Source organism: Coturnix japonica, chromosome 2 (assembly GCF_054131305.1).
Source record: "Coturnix japonica strain WE chromosome 2, WE-NBRP24, whole genome shotgun sequence".
Taxonomy (NCBI): Eukaryota; Metazoa; Chordata; class Aves; order Galliformes; family Phasianidae; genus Coturnix; species Coturnix japonica.
Window position 1 is genome coordinate 125,336,658 of NC_140664.1, and position 26,198 is coordinate 125,362,855.

Sequence of the window (26,198 nt, forward strand, 5' to 3'; positions counted from 1 at the left end):
CAGTAAATATATTACATGAAAAACACATGTTGTGGGTTGAAAACAATCTAATTTAACAATAAAATGAAAAAAAAATGCATGAGCTGACATATTTAGGCTGCATTTGAAGTGTACTTACTGTGAAATTTGTTTTAAAGAACTGTTAAGGAGTTGCATATCCAGCTGATGGAGAAGAATAGCGATTTTCATTTTCATCTCTGTTTGAGGATCGTCATCGTTTTTCATTTTTTCAAGTAAACGCAACATGGATGTATCTTCTCCTTCAACAGTCCCATATTCAGGGCCAAGAATTTTAATGATAGGATCTCTGTTAGCTGTAAACACGAAATAGAATATATATAATGGAGTACTACATTAAAAAGATTAGTTAGTTAGCAAGACTGACACTTTTTATCTCAACTGCTGAATAATTTTATGTTTTATTTTACAAAACTGTTTTTTAAAAAAATTATTAAATCAAGAGGTGATAATTAAATACTCCCTTTTATCAAAAGTCTGTTTTCCTGTACATCTGTCCAGTTGATCATCAAAACAGGAAATCAATGGGCTTAACTCACTGAAAGCAGATCATTTGGGAAACAAGGTTTAGTGTTAAAGAAAGTACTTAAAGTTTTCTAGTAGCATTCCCAATGGCTCCATTACTTCCTCAGCTGTGCCAGCTGTCCTTTTTTTTTTTGGTGAACGGTGACATAACTGCATGTCGATGGGTTTTACAAAAACGATTTGCCCTCTTCTTGAAGTCCCATGCAGCTGTGAATGTATCAGCATAATACTCTGCCCATATTATTTGTCTCCATTATTCATGGTTGATCACTGTCAGCGACAGGACCCCGGGTCAGATGCATCTTTAGTTTGATTTGGTGCATTTACAGTTTCATATTGCAGATCCAATTTCTATTGAGAAATACTTCTGAACTCTTCTACTTCCAGTGAGAGAGGGATATCCAGTTTAGCATAGGGATCTTGTCAGTTGGAAACACTAGTACTAGAATATGACATAATAAAAGTAACTGTGCCTGTATTTTTAACAGTTTTTGTGAGAAGAACCTGGAAATGTTCAACATGAAGCCTATGTGGGTAAGAATGTCTTAAGCACATGAGGTTTTCCTTGAAAGTCCTTACAGGATGTAACATTTTAAAAGGGCATTAAACTATTAGTCTCTAATGATACATTCTTCTTCTGAAATGTAAATCAACTGTCCATTGGAATAGATTGTGTATTATTCAGTATACATTATTTTGAATATGCAAATTAGCTGTTTAGTTTTATTTCATGTTTCACTCTTACTGATTACTGTGAATTAAAAGAACAGAAGCTTCATTAAGCCCTGGATCAGCACTTTCGATCACATTCTTGAATCAACACCTTTTCATATACCTAAAATGAAGGCATGCATTTCTTTCTTCACATTTCATAAACACAAATCCAAGGAAAAGAGATATTTTTTGAGAGAGAGGAAAGGCTGGAGAAAAAAAAAGAAATAAAAAAGAAGAAAGGAAACCTTCAAGGCATGCCTGTGCTTCCTTTAACTTTTTATCTGTAATAATTTGTAGCAAATGGGACAGCTGGTCAAAATTGCGAACTTTGAGATTTGAGGCAGTGAGGAGAAGTAAGGGTTGTCCGTTTTCATCTTTGGCTTCAGACTGAACAGTTGCTTCACTGGAAAAGAAGTAAATGATATCTTTAAAGTAGGAACAGCAAATTTTAAAAGATGAATCTTGAATGTTATTCAAGCTCCACATGATAAATCATTACAATTTCTTTAGAATGTATTTCAGTACGCTTCCAGGGTAAACCAATTTATTCACTGCAGATCACACCTGTAACTCGTTTGCTTAACCCTGGTAACACCTTTAAATAGAATTTTGAAAGGCTGAATTTGTGACAAAATTGCCTTACAGGACTGAGATCTTTTCAGACAGCATCAATCAGAATCTCTCTGAAGTCTCTTCTTTAGGCTTAGGTTACTGTATTTTATAACAAAGCTTGCTACTTCCTGTCTCCTTTTCAAAACTCCAAAAAATATACAGGCATAAATACTGATCACAAGAAAGATTCAAGTAGCATAGAGAAGGGTCTTATCTGGCTGTATTTTTACCATTTCATTAGATTGAAAAACTGGCGTATACCTCTGGATTATTAATTTTTCAACACTAGTTTTTGAATTCTAGAAGAATTCTTACGGCATTCGACAAGTAAGTCATAGCAGTATAACTGCTATGCTGATTAAGACTGAAACTGTATATTAAAACTGCCTGCTCACAAAGAACTTGGAAACTACAGTTCCCAAAGAAGCTGAAATTCAAGATTGTGCTTGTTAATCCACATCAAAAGCAGCATTAAAACCTACACTTCTAACATTTTTGGGAATCACAATGTTAATCAGATAGGCACCTTGTCAGAAGTCATAAGAACAGACTTAGCAATTTGTACAAGCTGCTGACTAGAGTGGTCTGCATCACAACCAACACAGAATGATCACAAACTCTACAAGCAAGCAAACAAATGATCAAACAAACACAACCACATTTTAAAGGTAAAAATTTCTATATACAGCAGTAAAGAAGCTCACCCTCTTTAGCACCTGAAATACACTAAAGCTTTACAATGAATTGGTACAGTTTCACTTTGTTGTTCACCTCCTACATTTTAAAACATGCTACAGTTCAGACTTACTTTATCTCATAACCCTCTCCAAACGCTGAGTGGTCCAACTGCGTTTTCCACTCTAGGGGATCCTTGAAGACAAATGCTGCTTCCTGAGGGTGTCTAGTGCTGAAATCCTCTGTAAACTTAACAATCTGATTTAAAAGAGATTCATTCAAAGGAGTGATTTCAAGCGTGCCAGTTCCAGAACCAGCAGCAGTCCATTGTGCTGCTCTTGTCAATGCCGCTCCCATGGTCTTGGCTTGTCTCACAGGTGGACACCTTATCAAACAAACACAGAGAATGTCTAAACTGAGCTCTCGAATGATAAGGACAATATGCTGTAATTAGACACATCTGTAGGTTTCCTTGTTCACTGCAGGAGAGTTGGACTAGACAGTCTTTCAGGGTGCCTTCCAACTCAAATGATTCTATGATTCTGTAACAAACATATCTACGAACTGGATTATTTTATTTCGAGTAAATTCCTGAAGGGGGGACTGAAGAAAAGAACTAGACAGATTTTTTCAAGTGATAGGGAAAACTGGTGGGAAGAGAATTAAAACAAAACAAAACAAACAAAAAAAACAACAAGAGAAAAAAAAACCCTTTCTCATCTTGATGAATTCCTGGCACTACCAGTAACCCAGGGAGCTGACAGCAGATCTGTCAGGGCTAAAACATTCATTTTCATAGAATCATAGAATGGCTTGGATTGGAAGGGCCCCAAGGCTCTTAAAGTTCCAAACTCCCACCACAGGCAGAGCCACCAGCCTGCAGATCTGGCACCAGAACAGGTTACCCAGGGCCCCTGGGCATCAGAGCAGGTTGCCAACCTGGTCTTGAACACCTCCAAGGAAGGAGCATCCGCCACCTCACTGGGCATCCTCTTCCTCCTTGAGCTTAAAACCATTCCCCTTTGCCTTATCACTCTCTACCCGAAGTTGACACCGCTGTTACAAACTCTACGTGCGAGAAGGACCCACGTATACAACTCCCCCATTGACTATCCCCATTTGCTTTCTTTAAATGGAGGGTTTAAAAGAATGTTCTAGAGCCTCCCCTCAAGCCTGCAGAGGCCATACCTTGCCCTGGACGAGCCGCGCCGGCCCCCGCCATCGCCGCTCGGGCCACAAGCGAGGCGATGCGTTGCTATGGCGGCAGGGCCGTTACTCGGAGCAGCGGGTAAACAGCGGCAGCGGCGGGAGGGGCTGAGGGGAGCGGCGGGGCTCGGCGCTGTGGCAGCGGTGTTGGTGCTGAGGGAAACTGAGGTAAAAAGGGGATGGAATTTCACATCGTGGAGAGGGAGAGGTTGTGCTTAAAGACATATGTTAAAGTGTGGAAGAGGGAATAAGTTTTTGGCGTGGAATTAAATCGTTCAGTTGGTTAAAGCTGCTTCATACCTCAGTTTAAAGGAAGACCACTGACTGCTCCGTAGGTTGAAGTTGAGCCAGTATAAGTCAAACCTTTCGCTGCCTTTTGGTCATTACAAGAAAACAACTTTAATTCATAAGGTTAATGTGGACCATTTTTATTTCTTGAGTCAGTGTGACAGATTATGCTCAAAATGCTCTTTTATTAAAGAAAATATAACGTGAAATTAGTGCCTCTTGAAAGAAGCAAAGGAAATGAGAGTAAGCCATGCCACTGAATAAAGTCCTCCTCACATATTAAGGGCAAAATGATAAATATCCAAACGTAGCAGCCCAGACATGGGGAGGAAAGCAGTGCTGTTCCCCCAGGCGTGAGGCCAAATTCCTGTTGTGTGGTGGCAGCCAGCTTCAACCCAGGAGGAATAACAGGAGCATCCTGGCTGAGCCTAGCAAGCTGTGTTCACCTTACTGGTGTTCATCACCTTCCAAAGGCACAGGAAAGGAATCCCTTCAAGGGCAGTCCAGCAGAAGAACACAGCTGTCCCAACAACACAGAGTTAATGCAGCCAAGAGTTATTTTACCAACTGAGAACTCAGCTGGGTAGGAAACCGCTAATAATGAGGAAGGTCAGGAAATGTATGGGGGATGTAGCTCGAAGAATAACAGTGTGGGATTAATGCATTTTTTTCATCGAGATGATTGTCCATACACATTTTACTTACTGAACCTTTCCAGCAATAACTGTAGATGAGTACATGCAGTCTGCACAATAATGACTTAAGAATAGCATTGGCTTTTCTTGCTTCGCTGCATAAGATTGAGAAGACAGAAAATGGATCTTTTGATTAGGTGAAAATGAAAGAGCATTTATCGTAAAAAGCCTGGCTTAGGACTTAGCGCAATTGTTATTATTTTTCCTTTTCTGAACAGTATTGACTAAGGCACTTCCAGAATGGATTGCACCTCTTCTTTTTACTGAGATAATGACCATTTAAAAGTTGAAATCGGTAGGCAGAAGGTGCAAACAGCAAAACATGGAAGGGAATAAAAGCATGTTGTACCATGGGTGGTGAGGAGTGAAGAGAGTGAGTTTTCACACAGAGCTAAGTATTTTAAGCAAGAAGTCGGTGGAGGAAGAAATAGAATTCTTAAATGAGATCACTCTGTTCTACTGAATAGTGAGAAAGGAAGATATTTTGGTGGCTAAGATAAATGGCATGTTTTGCCCTGACAGGGCACGCTTCTCTACTGACCATAAAAGGAACTTGGCTTCATTAGCAATGGAACTTCCTGTGGGGACAGATACGTTTAAAAAATGAACATGCAGTACATGTCTGGTGAGCCAGCAATGAGGAGTCTGTTAATAGGCATTAGTGGGCTATAGATGGTGTATAGAGGCTGGTACTTCTGCCCTTTATTTCTTGGTAGCTCAGCTGTTCTTGTAGGAAGACTGCTGAGATTCTAACACTTCAGAAGTCGACTCTTCTGACTCAGTTTCTAACCTTGTCTGATTAGTTTGTGTTTATTTGGTTATGCGCCTTTACCATATTTTCAACAGCTATTCTTCCTCCTTCACTTCTACACCCAGTTTGAACTGGAGATTTTTTTCTTACACTTTACTTCAGTAGACTAAACAAGTCTAGCTCTTATAGACTCTGCTAGCAATTTATTCGTTTATCTTAGTATCCTTTATTTGCCTGTTTCAATGTGAAGTTACTTTTCTTAAGTATCTATGACAGATTTCTAATGCTATTTTACCAGGACCCTTCAATGCAATTGATTATCCTCATTTCTTTTGGGGTTCCTCAACTTCTATATTCTATGTTGCATTTGTTTTGAGGCTGTTGTTGTCTTATAGTTGAATTATACAAACAATTGTTTCTCCCTTACTTTTATGTGCAGCTGGTGAGTTAGTAACTTTCTGTAGGTTTGAAGCAGAATGTAGCAGTTTAGCCCTGCAACATCTAGTTCCATTTGTAAAGGAAAGAAAATACAGCATACTGTCTTCAATGCCAGAACTCTTCATTCACTCCCTTATGTGATAGGAGCTATTTCTGTTCCTGTTTTCAGTTTCTGTGCACTGTAGTCTTTTGCATGTTATCAGATGTAAGTTGGCTATAACAAGTCATTGCTGCTGTTATTTCACTGGTAGTGAAGTCCTGGGTGATTTCCTTGGTTGTGTTCAGGCTTGTTTTGCTGGGTGACAAGGAGTCATATCTTCTATCAGCTGTTACAAAAATATATGCACATAGGAACTCTCTCCCTTTAGCTAGACTGAAGGATATTATTTAATACCACTTTTTGCTTTTAATGGGTTTCATTTATCAGTGCTCTTAGCACAAGTCTATAAACAGTCATCTTAGAAAGTTTTGTCCAAGAGCTCAAGTTTTGAGCAATTTTATAAGAGATGTGGAAGTATTCTTGTGGTGACTCGAAAACACAGAAATCAGAGATGCAGTGAAAAATGTGTAGTCATTTGCACCATTTTTAATGTGACAAATAAAACAGTGGGTGAAATGTTTGCCTGAGCTTAGTCAAAGATGAGATCATTAGTTACTGGCGCAAAGAAATGGGTAATATGAAGAATTTGTTAGCATGGAGAGAAAGGCAGTAGGAAAATTTTTTACAGTCTCAGAGTTGCAGCCTGTTTTGCTTGTGTATTTTTTCCTCCCATTTCAGTAGAATGCTTTTAAAGTAGAACAGTAACACAAGTTGTAAAAAACGCTTGTAGAAGCTTACATAAAATAAAAAGGCCATTCAAGGTAAATAATATGATCTATTCATTCCTTTAAATAGCAGTTTAGCTGTTCACGGGCAGTTTGTCAGACAAGTTAAAAATCGGGAGAAAATGAGTTCGTATTTGTCAGATTCTGTTGGTTGCTCATTAACTGGCTTTTGTTGCAACTATTTACATATTTTTGACATTCATGGAACAAACAAAAGTTCTGCTGGTTTGATGAAGAGGTAAATGAAAGGGAAATGAAAAGATCTAGTAGTTCTGTTGCACTTACCTTGTTGTGTGTATATAAAGGCAATACTGAGGTGCCTGGGGTTGTTAATGAATATTTTTAATGCAGCTTCAATGTTTGTAACCTGTTGTTACATCTTTTTAAACTAGTGTTTTGCAGGGTTTCAGCTTCAGAGCTCTGAGAGAATGCAAAAAGAGAGAGGACATGATGAATCTGTTGATATCTTTTCTTTCAACATTCATTTTCATTAAAAAAGCATGCTTAAAACCTATTCTTTGAAAGCATGTGACCACTCATTTTTCACCACATCTCTGATTTCTGTGTTGTGATCACCTTCTTACCTCTTGTTTTTTATGTAATTACATGATTCAGAAAGGCAGAATGATGTCAAGTCAGCTTTATTAAACATTGGACACTGTTCAGTATAGTTTCTTAGCACTTGAAATGAAAGAGAAGTATAAAAAGCCATTTTTTGAAGTGGGAGTTAGTGCAAGAAACAAAAAGTTTTGGTGTTTTGTGCATGGGCGTCTGGCAAAGAGATGGTTACTTCAACAATCTTCAAGGAAAATGAAGTAACAAAATATTTTGGTTAAGGAGTTCTGGATGAGTATCTGGATAGTTCTTTTCCCAACAATGACAATAACAGAGATGCTGCTGTTCTTTTTTAGACATGGCTTCCAGATGGGAATCATGGTGTACAGTCCAAGATTGAACATGATTTAATAATGTTTCTTTATCTGTAAAGAAAATAATATTTCAGAATATGAACTTTATTACCAGCCTGTGCTTCCATCTATTTTAGATAGTTGTTTCTTCTCTTATTTTGCTCATTTCTGTTTGCCCAAGTATTTGACTATTTCTGAGTATAATTTGGAAGAAAAAAACCCAATATTGTATAATAACCTTCTGACTGGGGCTATGTCATAACAACATTTGGAGTACCAGGTAAGAACACTGTGATTTTTTAACACGTAGTAAATTCCTTCATATATTTTTTTGTAGCATCAGAGCAAGATATGGTTCAGGTTGTCACAGACTTAACCATGTGGAGATGTCTTTTCAATGAAACCCAGTCCTTTTTTTTTCTGAGTTAGTAGTACTTTACTGGGGAATTATTACATTGAACGATTTTTCTGTTAAATTTCTGCACTACCACACTATATCCTCTTCAATATTTCATCTTGACATTTCTCCTATTAAAATGTGTGAACGTGTAATAACAGTGATAAAAGCTTTAGAGAAAGATATTCTGGAACACAGATATGTGACTGTATGTCTCACTTGTAACTTATTTTAAAATGCTGATAGTAGAGGAAGAGTCACTGAAGTATTGGTTCCATACAGCACCTTCACTTCCTTGTGTAGCAGTGCAGCCCTTTCTATGTAGAAAAGATTAATGGCCATTTCTCGTCACATTTCTGATCTATTCTTCCATGCTTCATTTTCCACTTTTTTTTTTCCGTATGTATATTTTTCTAGATAGAAGAAGTATCTTTGCATTCTGATGGTTATATGAAGTACCTTTGCTGGAGCTACTTAATTGTTTTGACTTTAACAGCATGGAAATTCAGACAAACTACCCAGCATTTTTTAAAACTTGTCCATTAGTTGAAGTATAACTAAAAAGTGAATAGGGTTTCTGTATCAGAAGGATACAGAAATTTTTAAGGCTTCAATGTCAATCAGTGTTTCTAATTTCTATTATAAATAATAATGGGACTTCAACAGTGACACTGTTCTCCAAAGCAGTCGAGATTTGATTACAAAAAGCAAATCAGAGTTTTTTCCCTGAGCAGCCTGTGCCAAGCAGTAACCCCAAATCAAGCACCCTGCTTCTAGAACCCTTTCTCACCTTTGCAGCTTCCAGAAGGCTTTGGCGATCTGCTCAGTTAAACAGAGATCTGGGAATTAGTTTAAAATGCAGGAAACAAAATTGCTACCTCTTGATACTGTTAGTTACTGTGTTTAGGCTGTGGTTACAGACATTGGAAATAACTTGATAGAGGAGTGCTGTAGACCAGTGTGTTTCGTGCCATGATTGAAGGGTGTTTTCTACATTCAAACATAATCTTTTGCAAGTGAATGCTACTTAGATGCCCAAATGCCTTTTGCTTTCCTGCTGGTTTTTAAATATTCTCTCCTCTTTTCAAGGGAGAAAAATGAGAAAGGATTGGGCTGTTTGTTTTACGGTGAGAGTGTGAAAAGGGGATTGTTTTAAAATTAGAAATAGTATGTCATAAGTAATCTCCATTTATGGATTTCTTTTCCTGGAGGAAAAATGAGAAGTATTGGTGGAAAGTATGTTGGGCTTTAACTTGGCGGCATTAATCAGGAAAGAGAATTTGGCTGTTTCATAAATAATATTTTCTCACTGATATAAACATGCAGAAGACACTACACTACATAATCTTATTTTAAAAAGAGGAAAATCATAGTCCTGTAATGATACCTTGACTGTATAAGTTTCAAGAGGGCCAAGTGTCAGGTCCTGCATTTTGGTCACAACCACCCCAGGCAACCCTACAGGCTGGGGAGGAATGGCTGGAAAGCTGTCTGATGGAAAGGGACCTTGGTGTGCTGATGGACAGTCAGCTGAATATGAGCCAGTAGTGTGCCCAGGTGGCCAAGAGGACCAGTGGCATCCTGCCTTGTATTCGGAGTGGTGTGGTGAGCAGGACTAGGGAAGTCATCCTGCCCCTGTACTCAGTGAGGCCTCACCTTGAGTACCATGTTCAGTTTTGGGCACCTCAGTACAGAAAGGACATTCTTTACAGAAAGGGTTGTTAAACGCTGGAATAGGCTCCTCAGGGTGGTGGTTGAGTCACCATCCCTGCATGTGTTTACAAACCATTTGGATGCAGTGCTCAAGGAAATGATTTAGCAATGGGTTGTTAGTTAGAATAGTATAGTTAGGTCATGTTTGGACTCAATGATCTTTAAGGTCTTTTCCAAACTGAGCAATTCTATGATTCTATGATCCTTTTTGGGTATTTATCTTGCAGTTATCACAGTGATAGTCCCAGTTCACTCTCTAAGCAATCATCAGCGCAGAGTTACTGTTCTGGATAATTCCCTGCATAGTCCATAGGAAAGTAACTTAAAAATAAAGAAATAAAAACTTCAAATCATTTTTCCCACTATATAATCAGAAAAAAAAAAAAAAAAAAAAAAAAAAGGCCAAGAAAAGACATCAGGGCTCTTTCCCCTCTTTGTAGGTCATTGTAAGGCAGAAATTCAAGCACCCCGGAGCAATCACAGGTTTTGAAGAGACTGCTTCTATCATTTATGGTGATATGGTAATATTATACGGGAAAATGTGAAATAGTGAGAGGAGCGCAAGTCAGAATAAAGCCAAATCGCTACAGGGTTTGAGCAGCAACTGGCTGTAAAGATAATGTGGAACTGAAGCTGGTTGTTGCAACACTGAACGTTAATCCAGCGCCTGGTAGAAAAATAGTTTATCATCTCAGCTTCTGCTTCATTGTGATTATGTTCTGCAAACTACTGAACAAAACAAAATAAAATAAAACCAACCCTCAAGTCCATAGGTTATATTTCACAATCCTGACATCTTCAGTCAATGTGAAGACGAAAAATACACATTATATGTGTGGGAGTAACTCCATTCCAAACCCATTTCCAGTAGAAGTTCAAACTGGGGAGGAAACTTCTTTTTATCAAAATTATTTTTACTGAGAAAAACAGAACTGCGTGTTACATATATATGTCTTCTTGCATAGTGTACATTCTGATACAGTTAATTCAGCCAATTTTCTGGTATTATTCTCAAGATCTATGCCATGGATATTAGCGTCCTCCATCTGGGTACATTTATTCCTCTTGCTTTTTTCCACTACTACTTCTTGTAGTAACTGCAGAAAATCAAGTGTTTTAGTTGAAATTTAGAGTCATTATGATGGTTTTAGAGGATCTGAAGTTCTCTCATATTTTATTTTTATAGAAAAAGTTGTTACATCTTCATTGATTTTTTTAGTTCAAGCAGAGGTGTTTTTCAAAGCCCTCTATTCTTTTTACACCAAATTTATCCATAAATGAATATTTCAGGCTTTTTAAAATCTTTTTTATTTCCCCCCCCAAAAGTTGTGGATTTCCAGCAAGCTTTCAACTCAGGCTGTAAAATTCAGGGGATGGAACTGCCAGTTTTTCAGAATGCCAGCACATGGGCTTTGCTTGGAGTTGGGAAGAGCAGCACTGAATATTTTGAGCGTCAGTTTTCCTGGAATATCAAGCTAGCATCTATTGCTGTAGTATTGTAAAGGTCGCTGATTGTGGTGCCAGGACTGTTTTATGGGTTGGTTTGAAATCACTGCTCAGGTTTGAAAAGAGATTCTGTCCCTGCTGGAAAATCATACAGCGCGAGGCTTTAGTATCTGCTCCCACTGCCATCGGTGTCCGTGGATTTAGTGGGGTGAAAATTTGCCCATCAGCAATAAAGTCAGACAGCAGACAGTAAAACTGTTTTTAACAGACTTTCAAATCACCTCGTATCTATGGTTTTCTGGAGGAGAATGTAGTTATATTAATTGAATATCTTGTCTGAGTTTTCAGCTTAAAAGTTTTGTGATTCATTGTGGTTTTTGTAAAGGCTTTTGCACTGGAAGTAAGGGTGGTCATTGTATGACATGGTCAGAAGCAGCTGGGAAGGAGGTCCTGAAGAATTCTTGTGATTGTCTGTCATTTAGGGAGATAGATAGAAGTGTATTTAATTGCGTAAGCACAAAATGCTGTGCTGGAGTGATCGATTCTACAACGTTGTATTTTTTCGATATTTTTGTTAATAAGCACCACTACATTAAAAGCAGTGACGGTGAAGTGCTCAAAAAGTTCTGTACCATTAAACGAGCACAGAACAGGATGTAAGGACTCCAATCTGCAAACTTTTTTAAGCAGCAGTCCTTTGCTGGATGTGCTGTACTGCACAGGGAGTGCGGTGCAGAGCTTGGTGCCAGAGCTTGCTCATGCCCTGGAAGCAGGCGAGCCTATTTGTGCAGTGCTTTGCCAAAGCTGATTTACTCTGCTAAGAAACGGAGTAAATGAGACAGAATGTGACACTAAGCGATGTGGTGAAGCCGCTCCCCTTACCCAGGCTGGTTCTTCCTGAGCTGCTCTGGTGATCTCTGCTCAGCACTGCATTGTGTGATATCGGTGTGTGTAAAAGTGTTCAGGCAGGGAAGCATTGATGAATTGTACTCATCCTTTCTTCTCCAGAAAGAGAATCTGACCTCAGATATGTGCAGAACATACGGCAAAGCATGTCTTCAAATACCTACGGTGTAACTGTCATTGCGTTTGACCTCAGGAATGTGATTCTCAGTAAACACAGTAAATGGAGGCAGCACAACTGATTGTAATTAAATATAAGTGGCTAAGCACAAATCTGTGGTATAAATAGATGTGTTAGGGCTGACGGCGAAAGTCTGAGTTCAGCTTACATGCTAGTCTTTGCATTACTCATGTAAATCAATGTTCTCACTTACCAGAGAAACCTCATAATTTACCACTACCCATAAAGTATCCTCTCTGTAATCAGTGGTGATTCCACTACAGAATTATTGTGCAGGGCACCTTTTCTTCCATCCATATCCTCAGTGTGATTGCTGTATGGTTTGGCAACACAACAGAAGATTACCCAGTGAGCTCAGTACTTCTCTGTGTGGAAGGACTCAGCTGCCCTAATTTGGTACAAAACTTCCATTCAGCTTAAAGTAAGCAAAAGTGGAATTAAGTACTCCAAATGGAGATGGACTAGCGTGATCTTCAGGGGAAAAAAAAATGATTCCTATCTATCTCCCTGTGTCTAAACTTCGCATTGAAGTTCAGCATTTTTGTTGTTTTTCTATCTGGAAGTGGAACGCACTTATTCCCGTCTGCCATATGGATAAGAGTATAGACAATGTGGCCATTCTTCCTTCTCCATATTCTGGTTAAATTTGTATTTTGCACTTGAGACTGAGTGCAGACCATATTTAGATGCACCTCAAAATAGTGTGCTGCTTTCTGATGAAGTGGCCACAGCGTGCCTACAAAGCAGATCGGAGCTGAGGACAGTGAAGTCGTGGCTCTGGGTTATACAGGAACCCAAATGCTTCAAGGCTTGTGGCTTCCTTGGAAAGCCCGGCTGGGTCCCAGAGACCACTGTGGGGTGGCCAGGAAGATGCCAGAGTACGTGGTGTAAAGGGAACACCTTCAGAACTGTCCTTCCTGGGGTTTAGAAGAAGCTGGAGCTGGTAGTTCAGAGAAACTGAAGCACTGGCACTCAGCAGATTGACTGGACCAAAGTGACGGAGCCGAGGGAATTCAAGTTTTACAGTCTGTCAAGCAGAGGTATTCTGAATTGCTTTTGAGGATTTGGATTGCCTGAACTTCATCTTCGGTTCCTTGTGAGCATCCTGAGTGTGCGGCTCTGTGCTCCAACAAAAACACAGGCTGCATCTCAAATAAACAAAATGTAGGAAACAAATAACAGTTTTTCCATTTCGGTATATGATCACAAGGACTGCAAGAAAAAACTCATGCAGTTTTCTGTTCACTGACATAACTAATGCCTATGGTGGAACTGAGCACACCTCTTTTGGAGTGAGGTGCCCAGGGAGGGATGTTCAAGAAGCCTATACAGATGTGGCTGTTGGGTGCGGAGGGGATGGGCTGGCATTGGACTAGGTGATCCGAGAGGTCTTTTCCTAAAGAATCCTCAAGGATTTTAGGATTCTTCTAGTTACATGGAACAGACACTTGCAAACGTAACGCTTCACAAAGCCATGATTATCTAATGGGGGGACAGAGAATTTTCCTGATAAAATATGGTAAACAAAGTAAATAAATGGTAAGCTTATAAGAAATCACAATTCTCCATGGCATTTGATTAGAGCATGTAAGATTGAAGAGTGACAGACAAAGTATATTTAAGCCAACAATGATATTTATACAATAGAAATCTGCAAAGTTGAATGCTTTCCTGGTCTCTCTCTTTTTTTTTTTTTTTTTTTTTTTTCATGAAATCTGTGGTTTTTTTCCTTTTTCCTCTTGATATATGGCTAGCTGTGTATATAAGTGCTATACATTTTTCCTTTATCATTACATAAACCATCCTGTTTTATTTTGAGAGTAAACAGAAGGGTCATGCATCACTTCTAGACGTATTTTCAGTAAAGTGTCTGATGTATCTTATTCAACTTTCACCAGCAGAGCAGCGCAGTATTTTTAGTGTTCTCTTCCTGCTGTACAGTGTTAAGACTGTGGGGAAAATACACAGTGTCCATTGAATTCCTAACAATTGCTTTGCATATAGGCAGTAAAAATAGACATGTACTCACAGTACTGATTCATTAATGGCGTCAGTGACTGTTCGGGCTGTGATATAATATCTCCATTTGAAAGCTTAAAAAAGCGACATGCTGCAAGGCCAGACACGTGCTGAACAGCAATGTTCCCAATCCTCAGGTTAGCAGAAGTATCTTAAACAGCGTTGCTCACAAATGCTCTCTCTGTATTTAGCCTGACATTTGCTGTTCTAGTTTTAGGTACAAGGAAGAACAAGTTTGAGATGTTTCCTTCCCCCTCACTGCTCACAGCCCTCCAGCGTCCTCTTCCCTTCACTATCTCTTCTACCGGCCGGAATGTGGTGCACAGGAGGTCCCCCCATGGTTCCTTCCTTGGCTTGGAGAGTCACAGGGACAGTACCACAGGTGAGAACTACACAGGTAATTACTGGCTTCAATCCATCCACCGTGTGGCTCCTCAGAGCAGGAATGAGCACAGTGTGCACAACTCAATGACAGCTACTGGTAGCCATGTGCAAACAAGCAGCAAACAAAGAAGCTTTACTTGCAGAGTAGCTTGCACAATTATCTTTTCCTGGAACAAAGTCGTCATAGTGTGAAAGCTGATTTTACACAAAGCATTGTCAGAGAGCTGAGCAGCTCCACAACTCCTCTCTTACTAAAACCTATCATTTTTAGTAACAAAAGATGCCGCTTCTAACTGTAATAAGTACAGATGTATTTCTTGGAAATGGGACGCACCGTGTGCTTTCTTTGCACTTAAAAGCTATTTCAAAACAGGACTAACCAAATCCTAAGTAGCATTGTGCACTTACAGTAACTATATTCATTTTCACTAAAATTAAAGAGAAAAGAATTGCCATAGGTGGGAAATCAAAGGAGAAAAGTGCAAAACTTCCAAAGGGGTTCACTGCTCCGTACGGCACATGTTATGCTTGGCCATTCCATCACAGAGCGAGCGCTGTGTGATTTAAGGGTTATTTGCACTCAGCACAATCCACGCACCTTCTCTGCTCTGTTACTCCCATGTTAGCAGGCAAACAGACAGCTTGGATTTAGCCTGGGAGCTGGGAGGAGTACTTTTAACACACACATGCTGCAGTCTGACTGCAAACTGTGGTGTGTAAGCAGGCGTCTGCAAGAGGACAGGGAGCGACAGGCTGCTGTGATGAGAAACCAGGGCTTTCAGTGAATCCGAAATACTGCAAATGGCTCAGAACACACATTTAACTAAAAGTGGATGTTTCTGAAACAAATTATACCAATCATTTATAAGTGTAATCTGAAAGCACCGTGGCTCCTGGCTTCTGTACAGCTGCTGTCTAGCAGCACGCTGTGTATCATCCGCAGCGTCTCGTCCAGAATCCCAGCACCCTGGCTTCAGGGAACGCTCTAAATCTCCCTAAATTCTGATGATTCTGATGTCATTCTCTAAGCTTACAGCGTTCTTTCGAGTGACATCAATCATGGCTCAACCTGGCCTCTCCTGCCACAGATGACAAAGGCTCCTATTTTTAAACTTTCAGACAGATACAGCTTGGATAACTTTTTTTTTGCCAAAAATACGTCAGTTCGGATCTCACTATTCCGAGTGTATTCTGTTCTTCTGGGATGCTTGTCAGCTGGCCTATTTATACCAGATTTATAAGAAAAGAGATGTATTTTCAGAAGTAAAATAACAGACTTGGTGAACAGTGCTTCCACCTTGCAGTATTAATAGAATTCCTGATAATCTGTGGCGAAATTGTCAGAGTGCGGAGACTAACTGCAAAGAGCCAACTATTCACTCTGCGTGGTGGTTACGAATGGATAAATGGATAAAAATGATTTGTATGAGTGCCTGCAGTCTCTTGTAAATGTCAAATAAATACTTGACATTCTAAAGCCCGGGCTGCACAGCAGAAGTGGGAGAGCAGCATTTCGTATTAATTGAAAAATGCATAAAACTGATTGCCCTCTCTGAGCACTCCACATTTTGCTATTGGTGACAACCCTCGGTGTTGCTGAGAGCTGGCAGGAGCACCGCATGCCATCAGCTTTCTGTATCTCTCCTTTTGTATTCAGGGGAGCAGGGACTGTTTGACTTTAGATAAATAAGATTTTATTTCTTGTGTAACAAGGCATTTATGGAGATTCCCCACCACTACTTCTACTCGGAGAATGCTGTAAGGATTCACAGCCTCTGTCCTCTGTCATTCCATGGATGAGGAGTCTGCTCCTTTTGTGCTCCTTCTATGTAATCCCAGCCACATGTGTCCATCTTCATGGATCTCAGTGCTGTTACTTCAGCTCCTCACTGCTCCCTTTAACCAGCCAGCAGGGCTCGAAGAACACCTGGATGTATTCTCATCTGCTGCTCCTTAAAGCATTTACAGAATGTACTTGTGCAGACGATTTATGATATTTCCTTGCTTCACCCCACTTGTGTACTTACCATACATCTGTTGGGCTCTGGTTTTTACTCTGCTGTAGCAGAATGATGCACAGGTGAAACCGCACTGACAAAAGTGTTAATATTTCTCTAAAACAGATCGCTTATATCCCGTACAGCTGACATGTTGCTCATTGTTCTCGTTAATACCCACGTTTATTCCAAAAGTGTTGTGAAATGAAATCATCAAAAAGCCACCAGCTGTACAAGTCTTCTGAAGCCGCTGTCGTCTGGCTCTGCCTTACACATTGCAAAAACATGCAGAAAGGCTTAGAGATAGCTTCAAAAAAAAAAAAAAAAAAAAAAAAAAAAAGAGAGCAGGAATATCCAGGTGGCTTTTTAACTGTGGAACACAACAATAAAAAAGAGTTTGGAAAGTATTACACAGAAATATAACGAAAAAACAAGATACGCGATTTACAAGTTGAACTCTGCAGGGCCGTGCCCTTGGAGCTGAGCCCAGCTGGCGGGCAGAGCAGGCTGTGTGCGTTCACAGGGACAGCCAACAGTACCGGTGTCCCAACATGTGTCCAGCAGCTCACAGGTGTGCACAGCAACACAAGGAAATCCTTAAGGGTTAAAGTTAATTAAGATTAATTCTGAAATTCTGTTTTGGTGAGTTCTGCACTGGGTGCTCAGCGATGGGGGTGAATTGTGGCTTCTGTCCTGAGAGCAGTTAGAAGCATTTGAGAAGGTAGGGCAGGGACATGCCATAGGTGTAAAGGAATTGTGGCACTGGAGGAGTTGAGCAGCACAGGGCATGCCAGCCTGCTTAGCACAACCCTGCAATTTACACTGGGTAGTGCAGGGAAGTCTCAGTGTATTTCCCATCAAATTCATTATTGTTTTCATATTGGGATTTATTTGAATCCACACCCAGATTCTAATCATAGAATGGCTTAGCTTTGAAGGGACATTAAAGCCCACCCAGTTCCAACCCCTTGCCATGAGCAGGGCTTGCCTCACCAGATGAGTCTGCCCAGGGCCCCATCCAACCTGGCCCTGAGTGCTTCCAGGGATGGTGCACCCACGAGTGAATGCCAGGCAATGATCCAAAGATAATAACTAAGCAGCTTCCCACATCTGTTGGCTCACTCAACTATTGACCATCGTTGCTGCTGGCCCCAGTGCCAGTCCCTGCACCCGGGGGAGCCCTCAGCTGCAGCCCATCGTAGGCGGTGATCACAGCGACCACACAGTGAGCACAAAGCTGGGCAGTACATCAGCCAGGCCTGGCAACAGATTACAGCAGCTTCTAAGTGAAGATCACTCCTCATTTCCCAGGCACAGGAAGACCAGAGGTAAAACCCTGATTCTGTTAAAATCAAAATGAAACTTCCCAACGAAGTTCAATAGCACCGCTCTTGTTATCCTCCGCCATCTTCTCCATTTTGCACTTAACTGCATAACCAGCTTCGTGTTTCTGAATGGTGCAGATGAGCCGAACTATAGAAGGAATTCCTACTGTCGCTTATTTAGGGCTTGAAGTGGTGTCAGGTATCTGCCGATATTTCATCCCTGTCCCACACCCCTAACACAGAAAGCAGCAGCAGCCATCAGATATGTGCAGTGAAGCAATCCAGACTAAGCACTTTCCAACAACACAAAATGAGGTAATTTACCAGGAAGAGAGGGAGTTGCATTAGCATGAAAAAAAAATAATAATAATTCTAAGTTATTCTCAAGATGCTGAAAGAGAAGGAAGACTCATCAATCCTGAGCACTGGAACCGTGAGGATCCATAAGGACTTTACATGACACCAATTAACCTCAGCCAAGGAACCACTGCTGGAGCTGAGCTGCACAGGGAGCAGCATAGTACGGCTGCCTCTCTTTGCTCAGAGTGACCAGTCTCAGATTTAGGGAGAATCTGGCCTCATGTGTTTTCCATGGGAGTTGTGATAGACAAGTGGCTGTCATTGGGAACAACCAGGGAGTTCCTACAGAAAGTCTGCCTGTGAACATGAGGGAAGCTCAGGGCTGAGGATGCAGCTGTCCAGTCAACAACATGGGTACAACCGTGAACTTCCCAGGACCCAGTGGGTGGGTCTGTGACTTGAAAAGTCACAGAAATGTCTTTACTTGCTTGACCTGGTAGCTTTGGGTGATGGGAACTTTTGGGATGACATTTATACAAAGAATAAATTCCTTACGACAATTCTTGTCTTCAGGCAGCCCGAAGAAAAACAGAAGAATTTGCAACCATATTAATAGTGTCCGAAAATTAGAAGTGTCAAATAAACTTCAGAAGATTAAAAACAAAATAGTATTTCCTCTCTTACTCAGTAATTTTTGACTCTTATCTGAAACAGTATCTCCACTTCTGAACACGGGCACAGTCCATGACTCTATAGCTGCCCTTCTGGCCCAAGGGCTGCAGCGCCCTGGTCTGAGCCTGGCCCATTGGCAACGGGGAGCACGGCTCAGGAGGGTATACATGTTAGTTGGATGGATGTTTGAAGAGAAAATAGAACTTGATAGCTCTGTTCCCACAAGATGCCACCACAGAGACTATTTGCTGTAAAACGAAACCTGTGGGGTGGTGTTTTACACCACAGCATCGCAGGAAAGGCAACAGGCAGCCCAGCAGTACTCCTATACCAACAGATCCCACATCTTCTGACAGCTTCACATTTCTCTATCTGGCATGCTCGAAATTGTGGTCTGTGTACAAAGAAGCCCTTTTATTTAGAGAACAATTAAGCTAATCCCAGCAAGATTTCATGTTTAACTAGGTTTGTAGCAAACACGTTTGTAGTCTGCATTCAATCAAGCTCTTTTGACTTTCACAAAATAGGGGAAAAACAGTGGGTTTGAAATGTAAAAATCTATGCTGCCGGGGATATGTGCAAGGCCTGAGTAAGTAGAACTGCTGCTCTATTTGCTGAAATTTCACTATTTCATCAAATAGTTGTATTTCTTCTGTTAATCTCCCAATTAAGCAATAAGCAGTTTGCTGAAAACCTGCCTTTTCCAACACAGCGATTTGGTACACACTGCAGCGCTTGATAAATACACACATATGCATATGTATGCACACAAGCACAACACACAATAAAATAGAGTTGATGTTGGCATAGATAGGGGTAACGTTTGCTGCAGTCATTACAAGATGCAGGCTCATGGCCCTCAAGTCTCACCTCTTCAGAAATGCAGTGCAAGTCTGTGCGCTTATTGATCTGCTTTGAGTTTGGGTTGGATCCAGCTGTGGCCAATGATGATCTGAATTCAATGAAGTCACAAGAAGATAATAATTCAGCTTCGTTTCTGTTTTTTGACAAAACAATGGTTCAAATCAATCTTTGGTTTTGGTTCTACTTCCTGCTTAACAGCTGTGTAAAGAAAAACATCTGGAGTAATGCTCCAGTAGGGCCAATAAGTGAGGCTGCTCTTTCATACTATCCAGATAGCACCGATAATAACAAAACTTTCAGGCCAGTCTTAAATAACAAGAAAAACAAACAAAAAAGCACACACAAAAAAAGAAATGTTGTGCTTTACTCCTCATAGCAGCCAGGGCTGCAAATGGGACTTCATCTGTACCATCAATGGAAAGGAGCCTTGACCCAGTGCTGTGGCTCTGAACAGCTGCGTGGCCCAGCACAGCCCGCACAAATGCAGCCCAGCCCACAGCCTTGCCATCCCAACCATGCCTGGGCTGCACCCAGCAGTGAAAACCTGCAGAAGCCCACAGCACTCTGACTCTCTGTGAGGTGCTGGATCCCACCTGCCTGTCCTGTTGCACCCACACAGCCTCTGGCGTCATCTTTGTGAAGGGCTGCATCCACTGCATCACTTTGAAGCCTCTTGCTGGCCCCCAAAGACTGGTTGTCTCTGTTTTAGTGAGCTTGCTGAACCAGAGCCTACCTTTTGTTCCCATGTTCATACAGTGCCTTACACAGGCCAGCCTTCGTTTGGGAACAAGCCTCTGGAAGCTGTATCACAGTAAGTTTAATGGGAAAGCATCACCCATACACAGTATGCAAAGCTCTCAGGAAGAGTGAAGGGCTCTGTGGAGTGGTCACTTGTGGCCTGTTTCATCCCACATTGCTCTTATGAATCCAGAGCTTTTGTATCTCCATGGGACAAAACACAGCTCACGTGCTCTCTGCCTGGGTCAATCTTTTCACCTCTTTGGTTCAGAAACAAACTGCTGTCAGTGTCCACTGGGAGATAAGTAAAAAAATGTCGCTTGACAAAATGTCCAACTGTTGGAGCCTCACCGTTTCCAAGGATGCATCAATTACTGAGATTATTCAACTAAATCTGTACAAGGCCATGAGGAAAAACAGAATTGCCATTGCTACAGTTAAGCACAGTTTGGTGAGTTTCTGTTAAAGCTGCGCTATTTGTACTGTTTCTGTAAAAGTTAACAAAATGAGAAGAAAACAGCAACTGCCTCATCAACCAACAGTACTACTTCTGGGTACATTTCAGTTCCTCCAAACTAATTTTGGCTTTGCTTACCTGTAAAGATCTACTGGCACTTGTTTATATTTACCAAAGAGGGAAGAGAAACCACAGAGCATTAGCAGCCAGCTCACTAAACTCCTCATCCAGCAACTGACAAAACAGAGATGGTTCCCAGCACGGTGCCCTCGTCGGTAATGTTCCCAGACCCTCTCTCTACCATACCACTGATCTGCTGCCTTTACAACATGCACTGAAATCCCTCAAACTCTTCCCGAAGTCTGAATGTGATCCTATCAGACACTGGTGACCTCTTTGGTAAACCACAAATCTAAGCTTCACTGGAAAATTATGTCAGGCGTTCCGTTACTCTAACATGGGTCAACTCCTGAATATCAGTATGACTCCTAAAAGAATAAATAGTTATAAGAGAAACTGTAACTACATTTTATTTCTTATCAAGGAGTTTTCAAATATTTTTTTGTGCTGCTGAAACCCTCCTGGGAGCTCTGGAGGTATTTATTCTCGTATTGAAATGTGTAGCTGGCAGCTTTGTGCCAACAAATCTACAAGTGTTTGTTTAAACGTATGTGTCCCACTAATACAGATGCCAAACAAAGTGCTGATAATCATGGTTCACCCTCTTTGTTAAAGTTTGGGTGTCAGCTACACCATATGCTACAGTATTTTATCATCGAGATGCAAACTCATTCCATGCAGTCTTCCAAATATCCAACTTCTATTTCAGACAAAGACACCGAGAGGGAAAAAGCACCCAGATGCATAGAGCTCCAAATGCTCTCATTTGTACTGTCATTTAAAATAAGACAAAATTTAAGACCAGACTTTAACTGTTTCCAAATGTTTTTGTGTATGCTTCTGCTGAAACCTTTAGCCATTAACATGTGCCAGAACTCTCAAACAACCAACACACACTGTGCTCCTTTAACTTTGCTTTCAGACATTTTTTCTATTGAATGCTTGTTGTCACACATTGATCATGGTAATACATGATAAATACTTAATGACTTTGAGAGCATCTTGGGTAAGTTGCCAGTACAAGTTATTCTAAACATTAATACGCAGAAAACTCTCACTCCTGTGGGGAACGACTGTAGAAACCACAGTAGCAAAAATGCACTCAGATTATAGTTTTAATTGTAAATCTCTGAAGAAACGATTCATCCTTCAAAACAACCCACAAAAAATCAATACTAGCCTTACTGAGGAAAGAATTCTGCATGCACAGGAGAAACCTGAACCTAAATACATGTGGGAAATGCAGAATACTGCACTGAAACAAAACAGAAGGGGCTTGAAAGCGTTCTCTCTAATCCTAGCATGTGTTGGGCTTTTACTCCTGGAAAAGATGTAAGGCAGTGCAAAAAGCAACTTAGTTAAAGTATTAACTTCTGTAAGAGGTAGGAATGAGAACAGCCTTCCCCGTGACCTGTGAGCACACGCGGCAGACACTTTGGCTGTTGCTCCATGTGCTTTGCAAGCACAGCAGTGTCTGCCTGAACTCCTGCAAGGTGCCCACCTTGGAGAGCAAACAGGTTAGTGGGGCGTGTACAGGAAACGGTCTGATGGTCTCCAAGGAGAATGCACCAATAGAAATGAAAAAATAAGCATTTCAGACATTGCTCTAGGTTGCTTTATATTCCCATTTAAAGATAACTGGGGTGTGACAGTCAATAATAAGAGACCTACAAAATAACTTCTGAGGCAGTTTTTATTTTGTAGTCAACACATTTTTAAGTCCCCATGTTTTATGGTGTACATTACAACAGAGAAGAAAACACCTTCTGTGATATATCAATAATTTATTGTTTTGCATAATGGAAGTGAGACCAGAGTGCAGGTACAACATCAAGCAATGACCTGATGGCGAACTCAAGTACAGAGCTTGGTACAGTATGAAAAAATACTACCCTTTTTCTGACTATGGCAAACAGCTAAAACACAACAAAAACATCTGGGCTTGACCGTCAAAACACACATTTCCCTAAAAACCCACACAGCACAACTCGAATATGTGGAATATTGAAACCACCTTGAGTCATCTTTATTCCCAAGTGTTAGGAGTCAAAAGAAGCCCACAGCCCTCCCCACGGAACCTCAGAACAGTTCAGCACGTGCACTTGGAGCAGGTCTTGTGCTGTCAGAACTGGTGGGCTGAGACATCTTTCTGCCTTGAACTTACATCATCCCTGCCTGCCTTGCAGAGCCCAGAGCTTTCTTTTTTTTCTTTTTTTTTTTTTTTTTTTTTTCACTTTTGGAAGCAACCACTGCAATAACATTGATTTTCAAGAGCAATCTAGTGATTTAGCTAACACCACCTCTCACTGTGTGCACGTTTTGCTCCACAGGATTTATGTTTTTGTGATTCCCTTCCTTTGCAGGTGTTACAACTCAGGACTCGGCTCCTGGCCCGCAGACAGGGCAGGCAGCCATCTGCCTCTCCGCCTCCGAAGCGCCTGCAGGGATGCAGCAGCCTCCCCATGAAGGCAGCACAGCACAGCGCTGCCCATGACTGCCCAGCACAGAGTGCTGCAGAACGTTCTCTGAAGCTGCATCGACCCAGGAATGGGAACTGCAATCTTTTTAAAAAGACAAGATAGACAGCATGCAGGATTGCTTCAGACAAGGACTTTGCAGAATATTCCAGCACCTCTTTCTTAAAGAGAAAAGCAGGTCCCTTTTGGGAGAGTTATTCTACACCAGTATTCTGATACACTGCAGGTCAGAAGCAGTGTTGAGAGGTCCTCCTTGAGGTGGGAAGTGGCCAGGTCCCGAGGGATGCAGAGTGCCCTCTCCGAGCTGTTGTTAAGAAGAGGTGGTGAGGGCACTCAGTTCTTTGCAAACAAAGGCAAAGGCAAGCAGGCACCCAATTCCAGATCCCCAGAAAAACAGTCTGATTTTCAGTAATTAAAAAAAATAGAAAACATTTTCTCAACCCACATAACCCACATGCAGTTACCTCAATAGAATCTTGACTTATGTTACAAAAAGGTTTAAGTCCCCCGAAAAAAGTTGAATCTTGACATAAGTTACACAACAGCGATTCAAACAGAGCGTTTACCGTACTGAGATTCTGTACATCTGTGAATCCTGCATAAACATTTCCAGACTCGGAGGGAGTTTGCTGCTGTTGCTTACATTTCATTTGTTTTACACAACTCTAAGCTACGTGCAATGACCCACAAATTAAATATGCATAATAAAATAAAACTGCAGAATCTGATGGCTTTATCAGCACGTGAACTGAAATAAAATATTTACATGGAATGTTGAGCTCAGTTTACAGAGACAGTGTTTTGAATTACAGTCTTTGTAATCTGTTTAATAAATGATCACATTGACAAGAAATTTAAAAACTTAACATCCCTTTTCAAGCCTTCCATAAATATATAAAGTTTCACTAAATTCTTTTTCCTTGAAACAAGACATCTACATTCTCTTTACAGATTAACGTGAAATAACTGTTTCCTGTTTGAATGCCACAGATGTGATGACCTGAATTTACAAGCTCCTATGCACGTTCTTTACTTACAGACACATTCACAACACAACACACAGGTGTTACTTGGTCTTTACAGATGTACTCATTTCCTGCATATCAGTAGTAAAGAAAGAAAAATACCAAGTTATCTATATTAAAATACATCATCTATGATACATTTGCTTACACTGCCACATCAAGATGAGGTTTCCAACTATGTTGGACCACTGATGGAGATATTTTTTTTTTAATGAGGACTACAGCATTAATTTGTTCCTGGATGGAGACAAGATGTCTGTTACACTATCAAAACAAGTACCGCTACATACCAAACAATGGAAAGAACTGACTTATTGCAACTGCTTCCCAGATCTCCACGGTATCCTCACCAATTCTGAAGGGAAAACTGTTCTAAGGGATGCTAAAAAATCTTGATATCAATTTAAAGGAAAAAAAAAATTACTCTTTACTTGGTTGCTATTCATACTGCTTCGTCACCCATTTTACAGATGATTAATCCTATAGACTTTGTAGTTATATACATAGTAACCCTATTTAAATAAATATTCCCATGAGTTCTCTTTGTTGTGCCACAAAGCATGCATGAAAATACCTTCAATCCCTGCATGCTCACAGGAGGGATCTTCACAACTGAGCCACTGAATACATCTTTCTTTTCATGACTAGGTAAGTGCAAGGGAATACTGCAGTCGCTCTGTACATGTAAGACAAGGCTCAAATCTAGGAAAGTAAAAACACTTATCTTGCTGTGCATAAGATGTCTTCCCCATAAAAACGTTGGTCACTTTTGCCTATTTCAGTTCTCTCGAGCACTTAAAGGATAATAACTTCCAAGTGCTGATGTGCTTTTTACGAGAGCAGTTATACTTAGAACCACCAAAGTGCTGATCTCCAGTATTAATTACTATCTTCTGCAGACTCTCCATTAAAAAAGCTTACCTTGGAAATGGACGTACAAGTGAGAGAGACATTTGGCAGTTTTGTTACATGAGCATTAGCTCGCTTTACTGAGCTCAGTAAGACTTCGGTTCCACATGACTGTCCCAGAACTGTGAACAGGAGGATGAAAACACAGGAAAACAAGACCAGTGCCAAGTACGTGAAGAGTGCACTTGCTGCTCAGGTAGAGTTAGAAAGCCCTCCTCCCAAGAAAATGGCCCTTAAGTATTGCCTAACCACGCACACATTTGGATCGGGACGCATTGGCTGCCTTGTGAATGGGAAACGCTATGAGTGCAACCAGCTGACGGGAACCCAGAAGGTCTCAGTCTCCAGTCTGTCAAAGGTTGCCTTAAGCTCACTGTAGGCTGTTGCGAGGTCATCGTTGACAATCACCTTATCGAAGAGGTGGCCGTACTGGCTCTCCATCACCTGGGCAGACTTAATCATCTCTTGAAAGTCTTCTTCCTAACAAGATCAATGAAGGTAATAGTCAGTCCACAGAAACATCAACTAATTCCACAGTGAATGTGAAACTACTTGCCTATGGAAATGGAAACTGGACTTTTGATTGAAAAAAAAAAAACCAAGAGAAATGACCCTT

At 40.8% G+C, this 26,198-nt stretch overlaps 2 protein-coding genes and 1 long non-coding RNA gene across 10 annotated transcripts in view; 1 reads left to right on the forward strand and 2 right to left on the reverse strand.

Annotated features, from left to right (window-relative positions):
- The window catches only part of ODAD2 (outer dynein arm docking complex subunit 2), a 70,213-nt gene extending 66,428 nt beyond the window's left edge, over positions 1 to 3,785 (reverse strand). For both annotated transcript variants that reach the window (XM_032443056.2, XM_015853222.3), the window contains exons 1-4: positions 3,733 to 3,785; positions 2,678 to 2,929; positions 1,503 to 1,660; positions 119 to 314 (exon numbers count right to left, since the gene is read on the reverse strand). In XM_032443056.2, the coding sequence (XP_032298947.2) occupies positions 119 to 314; positions 1,503 to 1,660; positions 2,678 to 2,901 (578 nt within the window). In that variant the 5' untranslated portion in view covers positions 2,902 to 2,929; positions 3,733 to 3,785. The remainder of the gene's footprint in view (positions 1 to 118; positions 315 to 1,502; positions 1,661 to 2,677; positions 2,930 to 3,732) is intronic.
- Positions 3,775 to 24,440, forward strand: LOC146762149 (uncharacterized). Its single transcript, XR_014943121.1, has 3 exons — positions 3,775 to 3,918; positions 14,526 to 14,696; positions 23,535 to 24,440. It is a non-coding gene; the product is annotated as an uncharacterized LOC146762149 (long non-coding RNA).
- The window catches only part of MPP7 (MAGUK p55 scaffold protein 7), a 134,482-nt gene continuing 131,134 nt past the window's right edge, over positions 22,851 to 26,198 (reverse strand). For 6 of the 7 annotated variants that reach the window (XM_085538781.1, XM_085538780.1, XM_085538779.1 and 3 more), the window contains one exon: positions 22,851 to 26,062. In XM_085538781.1, coding sequence (XP_085394907.1) covers positions 25,883 to 26,062 — 180 coding nt within the window. In that variant the 3' untranslated portion in view covers positions 22,851 to 25,882. The remainder of the gene's footprint in view (positions 26,063 to 26,198) is intronic. The other variant, XR_014943116.1, reaches the window with a different exon arrangement.